The sequence below is a fragment of the Amblyomma maculatum genome, chromosome 1 (assembly GCF_055883805.1).
Source record: "Amblyomma maculatum isolate TAMU_Amacu chromosome 1, ASM5588380v1, whole genome shotgun sequence".
NCBI lineage: Eukaryota > Metazoa > Arthropoda > Arachnida > Ixodida > Ixodidae > Amblyomma > Amblyomma maculatum.
The window spans coordinates 110,850,774-110,865,537 of NC_139344.1; the positions used below are offsets into that span (position 1 = coordinate 110,850,774).

Sequence of the window (14,764 nt, forward strand, 5' to 3'; positions counted from 1 at the left end):
GCAATATTACACATTACAAAAAATATTTGTACCGCGATGAGCCCTGTTTCCTGCTGTTTTTTATTGCACGTTGGTAATATACTGCCGTTAAGTATTGTCAAGAGCTCTTCAATATGCATTCATTCGATATGAGTTGTCGTTAGATCCTGTTGATTACCCACAATATAATTATTTTATTTCTGGCGCTTCCTTGCTCGTTCGTGATCCGCACTACGTCACGAAATGCACTTTGGTGTTGTGTTTCGGCAACATTTTAAACTAATGGTTTTCTCTGTCAATCTCTTTTTGATATGACGGGTGTACACTTCACACTCTACTTGTACGCAATCATCCCAATGTTAAATGGCGCTGCGATATATACTATATATTTAATACAGTGAAGCGCAATGTTTTGTATGCGCATAATTATTTACAATATCTTCGGTGCCAAACAAAAAGTGGTCAGCAATTTAAAATTAATCGCAACTTGCATTGCATCTTGCGTTTGTTTGTCTGGTTACAAATGATCGGTCCGTTCTCGCTCTAAGAAAAGAAGATACTGCCTGGGTTCCCATGCTAGACATGCGAAACCATGAAAGAAGTTAAAGCAAAATAATTAATTACTTTCCCACGGCTACAGAAACGCTTAACGGTCTTAAATCACTCGTAATCAACATGAAGTGGCCCCGTGGAGGGGTAAATGACCATTTCTTGCATAGAAAAAAGTATATAGAGAGATGCAATGCGATTATTGTGGCACAAAGTTTAGCATTATACTGTGGACTGCGGTTTCACCTATGTGTTTACATACCCTTTCTTCAGTTTTCACCCCCCCCCCCCCTTCGCCTCCATCTTTCTTCGTTATCCTTCTCCATTTTCCTGTCCTCTCCTGGAGAGAGAAATTTCTATACCATCTTCCAACCTGTCTTGATCTACCTCCTGCCTCCCATGTCTGAAAGTGAATGGGGTTTCTCCTCTCTCAGCCCTTCCCCCTGCCAACCGAGGGTTCAGGTGGGTGGACGCAAGGAGAAAAGTTTCCGTCATGGCGCCTCTAATGCTTACGCATTAGAGGTACACAAGGGCTACAAAACAAATCATCGACGGGCAACGTGCGTAGGGAGCCTACCCTGATATCTTCTCCGGCAAAGTATGGCACAGGATTTGAAGGGATGGGATGTAGGGCAAAGTGTTGTGAAATAAAGATTTGAGCATGGATAGCACGGTTTCTGACAACGATTTGAGTACGTCACTGTGTAAGATATATAGGTGAAGACATAGCGGGCCGCGCCGGGCTCAGATAAAGTCCCCCAGTTCGCCTAAGCCCTACGAGATGGCAGTTCGCCCAGCGGCCCGTGACGTAGTGGCCGGCAGTGCTTTTCTACTGGGAATACGCGCTCTTTGAGGGCCATTTTCTTGTAAACTGTGGCCGATAAGACGAAAATATTTTTGCTGCGTTGCTTTTGTTTAGGTGCATTATTAAACGCAGTTTTGTGAATCAGTGAAGTCGTGCATGCTTAAAAAAAAGGCGTAGAAGGCGAATAATGTTTCACGCTTAACTTGAACATGCAGCACGAATAAGCGGCGGTGGCTCGTTGACAACGAAGTATTAGCCATCGCTCATCTCGTTTGTTATTTAACTTTGCTTCTTTGGTTTGCGCATCAATATGCGCACTCATCTGTTCGCCCTCTCCGCACGCACTCGTGTGAGTCCTAGTTCGCTCGCTACTTTATTCCTTCCTTGTATTAAAGGTTATCTGAGTTCTGCGAGCTCCCACTGAGCTCCCCTCACTTCTTCTATAGCAATTATTTCTCTTTCATTGCTTCTTTTTTCCTTTCTCTCTTTCTTTCTTTGTCCTCAGGGCACAGAGTACATTACAAAGTGGAAGAGAATTTCACAACAATGAAAAATAACACGAAGCATAATTTATACGATATAAAACAATAGCAGCAAAATTATGGTTAAAGATTTTTTAAAAGCTACATTATAGACCTGTTTATGAATAATGTGATATGGTGCACCAAATCAGCATTATAAATAAGCTAGGGGTCAGAAACAGATCACTTAAAGTTGTGAAGATCGGCCTAACTTAATGGTATCATTGATGCCAGGTAATAATGTGTGTAAAAATTTCCATTAAAACAGGTTCTTAGAGAATATGATTTACTCAAGTCATCGTATTGCAATGGCGCACTGAGACTTTTTATTCGTTATTACGACGATAAGAAATAAAGGGTGGTGGTCCTGCGCGTATGGACCGTGCACCGCGCCCAGTTCTTGGAAACCTGTCTTATAGCGTTAACTTTTCTTCACCTAATTCTTCACTTTTACGCCGTCAGCGGAGGCCAAGATGCTATGCACCGAGGGCTTGTTATGTTGAAAGCGCCGGCGGCGGCAGCCCACCCGATTAACTTGGCAGCGTGCCAACTCGCTCCGTCATAGAAAGGCGGCATGGCGGGCGTGATTGGTTACGCCTTTTGACGATCGTTCAGTCGGGGTTCGTGCAAATATTGATGGTTGCTGGGCTTGCTTTATGTAAAAAAACCTTAAAACACGGCAGAATTAGTTCCAGTTTTTGTACACGTAACTCGTTCATATTTTCGTTCGCTTGCTTATCCCATTCGTACACTCAATCGTTTGCATGTTAGGGATTTGTGTGATATATAAGCGGTAGGGGGCGCTGTCGAATTTCCTTTGGTAAATAAGCGGTTAAGAATAATCCGGGGGCCCTATTCTCGACAATTCGCCATTTTGTTCAAATTGTGACGTACGCTTGACGTGTGCGGTCGGAGGGTGCCAAGTTACGTAAGCACACAATCGGGTTACGCATTCTGAAGAAAAAGAGAAATAAAGTGACAGAAGGTGACAGAAAAAAGCGCGCTGTCGTCTGCTACTGTATATTGGCGCCAAGTATGAAAAACGACGGTGCTCCTGCAGGTACTGATACTTTGCGGTGCATTCCGTGATTCGGAAGCCTGGGGTTGCAGTGAGGCGAGTGAAGTATGTTGTGGCATTGCGGTATTAGTGTGTCATGACATACGTGCTGTCGAACATTCGACATCAGCTACGCACGGAAAGGCTGCGCGAGTTTCAGCTGAAGAGCAAGAACGGCAATGGAATATTTGCAGTGGGATGGCGCAAAATTGAAGCGGAAAGTAGCATTGCTGTTCATAAGCGCCGATTATCTCCCACGTTTACTTATCAGCGGCTTTTAAATGCAGGAACTAAAACGTTTAAGGACTTGGTCGTAAACAGAAGAATCGACAGATTTCCAAAGTGGCTCCAGCACTGACGAACAGGCACCGGCGCAGCCGGTAATGTTCATCTCTGAGGACAACGCTCGTAGTCTCAAAGTATCAATTACTTTAGGTACTGACTGTGCTACCCACATTTTTCGAAAAGCGACGTTATGACTAGCTACCGTCAGGTCACCAAGTCTGCTTACTTTCTAACGTATTGTGTCGGCTTGAGTTGTGTAGAGAGCGCGGAAAGCAGCACAGAGAGAGCGATGGATGGAGAGAGAGAGTCTTCCACACACACACACACACACACACACACACACACACACACACACACACACACACACACACACACACACACACACACACACACACACACACACACACACACACACACACACACACACACACACACACACACACACACACACACACACACACACACACACACACACACACACACACACACACACACACACACACACACACACACACACACACACACACACACACACACACACACACACACACACACACACACACACACACACACACACACACACACACACACACACACACACACACACACACACACACACACACACACACACACACACACACACACACACACACACACACACACACACACACACACACACACACACACACACACACACACACACACACACACACACACACACACACACACACACACACACACACACACACACACACACACACACACACACACACACACACACACACACACACACACACACACACACACACACACACACACACACACACACACACACACACACACACACACACACACGCACGCACGCACACACACACACACACACACACACACACACACACACACACACACACACACACACACACACACACACACACACACACACACACACACACACACACACACACACACACACACACACACACACACACACACACACACACACACACACACACACACACACACACACACACACACACACACACACACACACACACACACACACACACACACACACGCGAAGTGGAAGGCATACGCTGGGCCTTACACCTAGTCGGTTAAATTTTCATGCGCTGGCTTGCGAAAACGCTCCTGCGAAACGCAAAAGATGTCTGAGAAAGAGAACGAAACAGAAGAACAGAATAGCAGAAAGGTTAATTAGGCGATTCTCAGGCTACCGTACACGGGCAGAGGGGGATAAACGGACAATAAGGAAAGAAAGCGAAAGATGAGTGAGGAAATGGTATGAAGCTAGGAAGGCGCCACGCGCGCGTATTCTTTACTGTCGAAACGGTTTAATAGGAGATTATTTTCAGGCTGTATTAAAACAATCAACACAAGATGTCGCTCAACTACATCATATGATTAGAGCGTACCGTCATAACGTGCTGCGGAGTACTTTTTTTTCTCTAAAAAATAAGCAAATGGTGAGCCCGCATGCATATTAAAAGAAAACTTTATATGTGCAACACATCACATGTGGCAAGCAAACATGTGACAAGCAAACATGTGACATGTGCATGGAACATACTTTTCTTTTTGAAATATAAGCTGCGAATATTTTTGCTTGCTTTGCCCATCATGGAAAGGCTGTTCAATTCATTAATATTGCAGTGAGTGCATAGTGCAAGGCAAAAAGGCAGTGTTTAGAGCCGACATTTAAGAAAGTCTTTGATGATCCTTCGCTGCCTATCGCGCGAAGTTCCTGGACAGTCATCGAGCCATATGAGCCCTAAAGTTGTACTCACGAACCGATCAGACAGATAATTAGAAAGCATCGCGGCGCTTTCTGAAATTCATGTTGGTTTGGTGGGTGCTGCTTAACACAGAGACAAAGAGAAGAAAACACAGGACTGGGGCCTTTATTTGTCTTCTTTTATTTGTCTCTGGGTTAAAGAGCGCTCACGAAACCATCATGAACAACCTAAAACTCGCCCAACTTCCCCTTCTGTTGCTCTCTGAAATGCCCCGTCTCGCGCAAATCATCCGCTTGAGTCAGCGGGCCGCATTGGTGCGCTTAGCAACGACGGCGCGGTTCGATGGTTTCTCTATGAGAGCGAAGCATTTGCAACGGGAGGGTAACTACGACCCTCATGCGGCTGTAAATCTGCGTCTTCATTATTATTCCTATAAAAGATGACAGAGCTGAAAAGTTCTCTTATGACGTAGTTTCAGTGCTTTCTGCAATTACAATAAGATGTGTCAGCTTACTTTACCACCCACCAAACTCTCTACCAAAATGCGGTGAGCTAACAGCCGCCTACACTGCACTTCTAATTCGCCATGTTTATTTGGCGGCCGCCTCAAATGGTTCAAAATGCGGCGCCCAACTTTGGTCATTTACAGCAATGGCAGAACATCATTTGCGTAATGAAATGTCATATCACACGGCATGCGCCGTGCGATATGAGCTGGTTGCTATCGCAACGACGGCTTTCATGTATGTGTTTTAGTTTTCCACGAAGATTCACCGCTACATCGACGTTGACGCTGCAATCAGCAGCTCGGTTCGGAGAAGCGTTGCTGGTACTTTATCTGGTTCCTTGCGTCCAGTGCCTTGCCCGTGCTGTGTGCCCACCCATATATTTTGTACCGTGGAGTAGACTAAGGCTCTAGGCAAGGAGACCACCCAGCCTTCACTCCATTTTGTGTCTCCTGGCTTCCGCGTGTTTTCACACCATCGAACGTTTTTCAGGAATTGCACCACTAAGACCGACATACGATAGCAGGTGTAAGGGGCTTCTTAAGTCCACCGTCCGAAAGCTCAGTTTTACAAATTAATTCGCCAGCGGGATTTCTTAACTATCAGTTCCGCCTGTCCCAACATTGGTGCCTCAGCTCTGGCAAGACTTTAAACATGCGAGGTTAGGAAAGCGGTTGAGATGATAGATGGACAATGTATTATTACCCCATCGGGGTTTCGCAGCAAACACAAAGGTGATGTTGAGAAGCTAGACACGAGAAGTTCCAATCAGCGATGCTGCGTAGTTGTGCATCGTTGTGCCTGTCTGGGGTGTATACATAGGGCCCACGCTGCCTGAGTTGACCTCTACTGGGAGGTAACTAAATAATCGCTATGGTAGAGCTCTCTCGTTTCATGAATATTATATACGAAAAAATATATGCGCCAACACTATCAGAGAAAGTCAGTTCTGCAGACATAGCCGCCTCTGACAGTGACCAAGTATTGTGAATGCCAGCGACGCCAACGTTCGAGAGGGGGTAAAAAAGTACGTCTATATTGTTTCCTGTAACAACAGAACGTTCTCCTTTAGTAGAGCTTAACAGGTCACACTAATGGCTTTTTCAAATAGTCTAAATTGCAAACCAAAGCGCACCGCTAATCATATCAAGTGATTCGTTCCTGTGGCATTCATACGCCAAGTTCGTTTGAAAGCTTGTTGGAGACATCTCGATCTTCATTTAGTCTTGCATGCGTAAAGGTTTATAGCTGCCAATGAGCGCACTATAAATATTTTTGTGTTGAATTTAAGATATCCCATTATCCGCGCGTTCTTAGCCTGGACGTGGACTCTTTTCTCCATGGAGAAGGAAATAAAATCTACTGCAAGATTCATGTCTGTGACTTTAGGAATGCTAAAGTGTCAATGACTGGGCTGCTTTGTTCACAACGCTCATATATCTTAAGGAATTAACGAGGCAATAGCGTTATGATCACTTATTAAAAATTAACGACCTTATTCGTCAGCATCACGCGCAGGAAGCTCATCATAAGTTTCACAACCGGAGCAAACGATACTCTTCGCGTCTGCAGTGCCAACATTAAGCCACAAACCACTCTCATGTTCGCGGCACCAACGACGACAGAGAGAAGGAGTGACCACAAGACTGCCCAAACCTTCATAACACAGTCGAGGTACTTCATGGCCGAAGCGTCTTCTCTTGTAACATCCCGGTCGAGGTCTCCACGAAATACAAGCTCAATTTCTTCTGCCACTTTTCCTTGCACATCTGGGTGAAGTCCCAGCATGTAGAGTAGGTATGTCAGTCCCACTGCAGTTGTCTCATGACCCTGAAATGGCAAATCCCTGTGCAATAACATGGATTCCACGGTCTAAAGCGGGATGACCGGTATGCTGTAAAGTAAAACTTGAATGAAGCAATTCCGCCTTTTTGTAGCTGAAGACAAACAGTCGAAGCCTTACAGCACCCCCGTGCCTTAACTTTTTTGCCTCTCTAAGGAGACCGAAAATGTGTCCAAGGAATGCTCTGTTATATCTGATTAAACATATTTCATTCTGTTCACCCTAGAAAACCTAGATCATTCTAGCGGTTCTACACACAATCAAGTCAACATGAACAAGACACTGCACCGAAATTGTACTCGCCCTCAGCTTAGGGTGTTCCTACGGTGCCCAAGCCAAGAAACACGATTCAGTGCATAGCATCACGAAAGTCTCATAATACTGCTGCTGTGGAAACACATTGGGTTTGGTGAAATAATTTTTGCCTGTGAGACTATGCCACACCTTTGGTCTTGGATCCCACCGGCGAAATCTGGTCGATTCTCCTACCATTTTATCAATTTTCTGCACGATTACATTACTACTTCACATTGTTTAATACAAAAATGTCCCCTATGCTTTCCTTCGTGTCAGTGGCCTTTGGCTTCCTTCTTATAGCCGTCGAAAACGAAGTCCATCATTCTCCCTTCATTTGTTTGCTTATTGCCTATCGGCTATAGAGGCGTGAAAATGGCGGCGCGTTGAGGACACCGTAAAGGGATGGCTCATAATTCATTTTTATACACAGTCCTTTAACGCAAAGTAAAAAACACGTTTGCATGTTCCGAAATGCTGGCGCTGCAGCTCAGAACCAAATGGAGGAACTGGGGTTGAGTAGCAAAAAGACCTTAGTAGAGAAAGCACCACAGCAGTGTTGTCTGCATTCACTCCTTTTTTGAGCAAGATGCACCTCAAGATCCCAGTGCATATATCGGTAAACACCTGCACCGAACAGGCCACAACGTCAAACCAAACTGCGGCCACCAACCAACGACGAGCGATATATAAAGGTTTTGTTCAGCTGCTCTAATGTCGTTTTCTGTTCACGGCTACAATTCGAGCCAAGCCGCAAAGTTGCGTTCCCTAATTACAAACTGCATCATATGTATTCTGCTCCCTAGGAGGCATTTTGGTCACATATATAGTTTTTGGAAGCAGGCACAGGCAAGAATAAGAGCTAGGACTTCGGAGGCCGGAGTGATTATCGCCAATCTACATCGCAGTGGCAGCTTTTCAAGAATTAACGATCTTGAAAACTTCTTACGTTTCGTTATTTTAGAGGTCCTGAAACGACGGGTGTAGCCATTCGTCTTGGTCTGCATAGAGTCTCCTGCACTCTGCACTTTTCGAGGGTGCGAATACCTTTCGTTTGCGCGCCTCCCAAGCTCTCCTGAGCCAGGGGTGGTCCTGGACCTCCGCCAACAAGTCTGATAGAAAACCATTTGTATAGCAAACACTAGAAAAAGGTGCCATATTGCTCTGAAAATTTGTCTGAAGCATGCAAGGCTTCTGCAGATTAATTTTTCTCCTTTTCAGTGACGCTTTTTATCGATGCATTTTCGCGATATCCATCTGAGACACAGACTTCCTATCTGTGACAGGATCGTTTCCTCCATAGATTTAATTGCAAGCGATCGCTACCTTCAGGGCCTTAACTTGGCCGCCCTGCGCACCTACCTTATCTAATAGGAGAAACTGAAAGAGGCTTTAACTCCCGCATTTTGCACAGTACCGCACACCAATGAATGTGCCCTATCCGTCAGATTCAAGGACTCAGCGATCAGACGTACGAAATCTCTTGCATGGCTTATATGGCTCCGTAAAGTAATAGAAGAGTGAATTTAGCCAATGAAAAATTTAAACTCACAGCAAACAAAAAGGTGTTAACTTCTTCAATAATATCTTCTTCCGAAAGAGAAGGATCTTCCAGATGGTGCTTCAAAAGGACGTCGAGGAAGGCTCTTGAGTAATTGGAAGTCTTGTCTCCCCTGCTGGTGCTTCCACAATGACTGAGAATCACCTTGCGTCTTCTAATAACCTTGATTACAAAAAAAGAACAGTATGATTGTTAATAGAAACACAGGTAAAGCATCTTGTGTAAGCAGGAAAGATTCTGGAGGTTTTAACGCTATAGCTTTAAAGGCCGCGTTCTTTAGAAAGTCCGACGTAGGCTTTGTAGGCGTTGACGACGTAGCCATCGGTCGCTGTGAGGGAAAATCACGGGCATGCCTCGGGGGGGTCATTGAGCATGAGCAGGTGACTTGGCCGGCAACTGATTGAGTGCCGGGTTGTGTGAAGTTTAGAGACAGCTTGATGAAGCCGAGTTGGCAGCAGCTGCCAACTTGGGATTCTCCTTTAAGATGAGAGCGGGATACGGGAACCGAACCGAACCGACTGGAACTCTTTGATCTCGAGTTAAATACGCCAGCCCTATTACGGTTCAAGGGTGGATGGATGGATGGATGGATGGATGGATGGATGGATGGATGGATGGATGGATGGATGGATGGATGGATGGATGGATGGATGGATGGATGGATGGATGGATGGATGGATGGATGGATGGATGGATGGATGGATGGATGGATGGATGGATGGATGGATGGATGGATGGATGTTAAGAGCATCCCCGGGGTGGTGATAGTCATCACCCTGCTCTGCTGTAACTTAATCGGCGCACATTTTTGTTGTGTCAGCGAGGCGCGTAGGAAGCTCGCTCTCGGCATCGTGTAGAGAGTTATAGAAGATTGGGGAAACGCTTCCTTTTCTGCCCGAGGTGAGCTCGTAGCCTTGCGCGCATCGGCGTCACTCCCTCCTTATCACTCGGCGGCGACGATGACTCACCCGGCCGGAGAATCAGCTGTATGTGTCCAGAAGGTTCGGCTGAACTAACCAATGACGACGCACGTCTCAGCGGGAGCAAGAGAGCATGCTTTGAGAGTGAGTTATGTGTATGTGCGCACCTGCCTTGGTGCGTTGTAACAGATATACACGGCGAGTCCTATTTACTGAGCTCGCGTCGCATCGGCAAGAGCCAGTGTTAGAGCCAGTGTTGCAACGAGTGTTCCAATTCAGTGCTACTGCTCGACTCATGGGGTCAACTCGCTGCTTGGCAAGCCCACTGATCTTCGAAGGAGCGGCGCTTGTCTAGAGAACGGCCACATCGTGACTCTCCAAACGCTGGTCTCCGACAGTGTCCGATGAGCAATTCGGTGTTTATTTGCTCTGACTCTCTCGCGCATTGTTCAATGTTGTCAAGCCTCTGTGTTTATTGAAGTCATATTCACTTGCGTGCTTTGCATTGCCTTTCTGTGAACCTGTGGTCTGTGTGTTTTAAGTGTCAGTGTGAAGTATTTATCGTCTCTTGCTGTACAAAAGCTTGTTTTGCTACTTAATTCTGACTCCGACCCTTACTCTGGTTCGAACCAGCTAGAGCTGGGCACTGAACGGCCAACCCCTTCTGTCATTGCAGGTAACTGAGTTCCGGCTGAGCTTGCCACGCAATTCGATGGCATCTTCTTCGAGACCGGAACAGCTACCCCACACACTTCAAGGATGTCTGGGAGTGTGCACACTAATAGGGCCGCATCGTTTATAAATTATAAGTATTAACGGGTGGTATCCAACTTTATTTTTATGCTCAATAACTTAGACAACCATTCAACATTAATGATTTTACTTTTAGATATGGGTTAGCTTTAAATACCCTTGTATAATTTCGATTTAACTTCCATGCGTCCCCTCCCTGCTATTCATCCACCAATCTTCCCAACCTCTCTTGCTAACCTCTAACGCCGATTCACTCACGTTTCTTTTGTTACCTCTAAAACCCTGCTCCACGGCTCGAGCGACTATGTCTACATCGATATCTGAATGGATACTGCTACACTCCAGTATAATATGTTCAATTCTCTCTGGGCATCTACCGCACATAGCACAAGCTTCATCTTCTTGATTAAAATTCCTTCCGTAGCTTCGGGTTGTAAGACATCTTGATCTAGCTTCAAAGAGAAGGCCGCTGCCAGTTGAGTTGTCATAAAAGGTTTCCTTTTTAATCCAAGTTTTTCATTTTCTATATATGTCTTAGATCGTCTTCTATTCTCTTGAATTATTCTAGGTTTTAGCCTCTGTGTTCTTTACCTGTTGCTTATTGTTCTTTATTTCTCCAACCTGCCTTCCTACATACTTACTGTTTAGTTTTCTGGTCCTTTTCTGCGACTGTGATTCAATGATCTTTCGGTACCCATCTATTGTCGTCCATTTTGCTGAGGCGTTCTTTGCGCAATATTTTTCCCTGAGCCTCTCGTGCCTCTAAGGCGCCCAGCCCATGTTGTACTACTTCGTTTGTGTTTTTGCCGTAGGCTCCAAGTGCTAACCGTCCCACAGACAGGCATTTCGCACTACTCTAGGTGAGCTAAAATACCTAGTTTATAATCATTACCCCCAACAAATCCAGAAGCATTACAGAGGTTAAGCTTGTGCCCATTGTATAGACAAGCGTAATGTTTCTAAACAAAAGGGACGCAGCGATCGGCAGCGACATGGGGGTGTCGGCAAAAACGCTACGTGCCTAAATGCGCCAAGTTGCACTGCCTTCGAAACCAACTGGCGCGTGCAAATATTTCGAAGCGGGCGCGTCTCGTCTACCAAGAAAGGTTTCTGTTTATGCTGAGAGTAGCTCTGTAATTTTTCAGCCTATTCCACAAAGGCAGTTACTAGACAATGGGCTGAATCAGATTCCTTCTCCAAGGCAGCAGCAGCGCGGCTACGGTGGGCGACGCTGCAGTGACTGATTAAATTAAATGCAAACAAGAAAGCGCAATGTATAAGAAATACTAATCGGCTATTCTCGTCAACTTCCATGCATGAAGAAGGAGGACGACGCCATGTACTGCGGGATGCATATTCTTCGTCAAGCGAACCTTTTGGTGGTCTTTCTGCTTCTCAAAGCACCTTCACTCTCGAGAACGCAGAATATCACCGGCAACCTAAGCCATATCGTTTCTTTGAATAAGAAAAAATCGATCATTTAGTTACGCCTATTGCGCTGCCAACTTGTTTTATTCTCCTCAATGAAACAGACATTTGTGGCATTAGTAAAAGTAACTCAAAGCTAATGCGTACATGGAGGTCCTAAAAATGCTCTCATTTTCCTCTTTTGACTTTATGGGAGAGGTGCATGAGCGCAAATGAAAATTTTTTTACTAGCTTGAAGCGAAAATTACGCTCATATTGCCGAGCTATTTTAATATACTTAGAATTATTTATTCAAATTGACGTCATCTTATTCTGCTTACTCTGCATTCCTCATAGCCGATTTTACTTGGGACTTTCAGCTATATATACCATATATTCCATACCTATCCTGCTTGACCAGGATGCTTTTTGTGTTGGTAAGGTCTTGACCGACTTTCAAAACGAAAATTCAGATAACCTGGAAAATAACACTGCATTACACTGTTGAGATCTTCGTTGTCTAGTCCTGATGATGAAAGAGCCACTTTTTGAAACTTATAAAATGAAAAATAGAGAAAAACGTGCTCCTTCAAAAGCCCGGTGCTCTTTCGGGAAACTCGCGCTTAGCGGGACCGCTCGTTTGTGTCCTTTTGTTTATGAATAAATGCTCTGGCAGTAGTGCAATGGAATGGGATCTCATAGCGCAGCTTCCCTGCGTTCCACTTATGATTGTATGAACAGGGAATATCACTTCTATACTTCTTATGTTGAGACTACAACAAAGCGTGCATGAGCTGCAGGCGCTCGCATTCCCGAAGAGCAACCACGAAGATTAAGAGCCGCAAACTAACTGATCAAGTCCAAATGCAAAAGAGCAACGCACTTTAGCCACGAAGGCAATTCGTCGCGGAAAGACTCGCTTGTCGCTCTCCACGCCTCTGTTTTTCGCTTTCATCTCTACCCGACCGCAAGAAACTTGTGAAGACAGGTGCCGCTCTCTTTCTTGTGCCCCCCGGTGTAACCAACCGCACCACAGCCTGCCGGAATATTTGGCAATTCTCGAAAACACCGCAAACGCCGCACATACAATGCAGACGGCTCGGGCTTTCCGCCTATACCGCGAAAGTAACTGCTATAGCCAGCGCCGCTGCATCTCCACTGGCGTCACGGGCTAACGCTTGCCTGTAACCGACGGGTACCCCGGGGCTATTCTTTCAATGTTTTCACGGTGTACCAAAGTCCGAAGTTGAACTGAGCTATGCTACAGAAATAAAAACTCTCGTCTTGTGGAATGATCAAAGTCCTTTGACACGATAAACAACCGTCTGTTCGTCTTCTTCGCTATAACGCAATAATAATAATTAAACTGGCCTTATTTACGCATGCACGAGCTTTCTTCGCGAACTATGGATATTGCAGTTTTGCTCGCGTAAAGCGAGATGATAATTTAGCGAGGCTGTACCTATAATGATTTTGAAATAAATTTACGCTAGTTGTAATCAGGTGCGATATCTAGGTCGCAAAGGAAGATTAAGGCTAAGTCACAGGCATTAGAAATAATTGGTGCAATAATTTTATATAAATAGGGTTTTTCGTTTTTTTATTGGCTCTAGGGTCGCGCGAACACCTTACGTAACGTTCACATAACAGCATCTCACCATCCGCCAGCAGTTTTCGAGCCACCGAGGAAGCGAGGGGGACAACGGCACACTCCTGTTGCATGGCTGTTTCTCTTTTGTTGCCTCAGGCACGCCTGTTGATTTAAGAACTCACTAACTGACCTCATAGTGGCGGCAGATTTATCTTCTCTCTTATCAAAATTCTGACGCAACCATTCCACATTAAGCATTCATGGTGGTATCATATCGTTTCGCTGTCTAAGTGCCATGCATCTGCTTATCTAATTAGCGATAAGGATTTCACTCGACACGTGTACCTGCAATAATATACCCTAATCACCTCTCTAAACCAGGTGATATAGCACAGCGGGTGTTTTCAAAGAAGGGGGAATGGAATGGGAGAGAAGCAGATGTACATCGCGCTACCGGTCGCGTATACGTGGTGGCGCGCACCACAGGATGAAGCGTGGGAGTCAAGCATCGCTGCGCAAGCGAGATTTCGCCTTGATACACGTAGCCGGCCCTAATTCTCCTAATTTTATTTAATTATCTTTTATCGGCATTCAGGTAGTTTCTTTTTTAAGGCCAGGTAAGACTGACCTCTTTTACAAACTTGTTGAGGTCTTCAGCAGTTCTAGAGAACCTTCTTCTATTGCTTGACATGTTGTATGCCACATTCCACCATAGCCATGGTTTGCTGAGTCTCTCCATTCCACAATTAAGGAGCCTGCAAGAGTTGTCGGTGAGGTGATAATCTGCAGAAGTAATCATCTCTGATCGCATCATCGTGGTCCTCTATCTGTGAATTGTACTTACGTGTGCAAGTTTTTCACGTATTTATGCTGAGTAGTCCCCTGCGCCCCCAGCTGTATCCCCATGGCGGACTCTGCAAGAGACAAATTACAGTGCTT

At 45.3% G+C, this 14,764-nt stretch overlaps 1 protein-coding gene across 1 annotated transcript in view; it reads right to left on the minus strand.

The window, feature by feature from the left end:
• LOC146203499 (cytochrome P450 4V2-like) overlaps nucleotides 1-14,764 on the minus strand; it is an 82,815-nt gene that overhangs the window by 36,872 nt on the left and 31,179 nt on the right. The window contains exons 5-8 of the mRNA XM_084603052.1: nucleotides 14,670-14,739; nucleotides 14,454-14,580; nucleotides 9,146-9,316; nucleotides 7,113-7,286 (exon numbers count right to left, since the gene is read on the minus strand). Coding sequence (XP_084459178.1) covers nucleotides 7,113-7,286; nucleotides 9,146-9,316; nucleotides 14,454-14,580; nucleotides 14,670-14,739 — 542 coding nt within the window. The remainder of the gene's footprint in view (nucleotides 1-7,112; nucleotides 7,287-9,145; nucleotides 9,317-14,453; nucleotides 14,581-14,669; nucleotides 14,740-14,764) is intronic.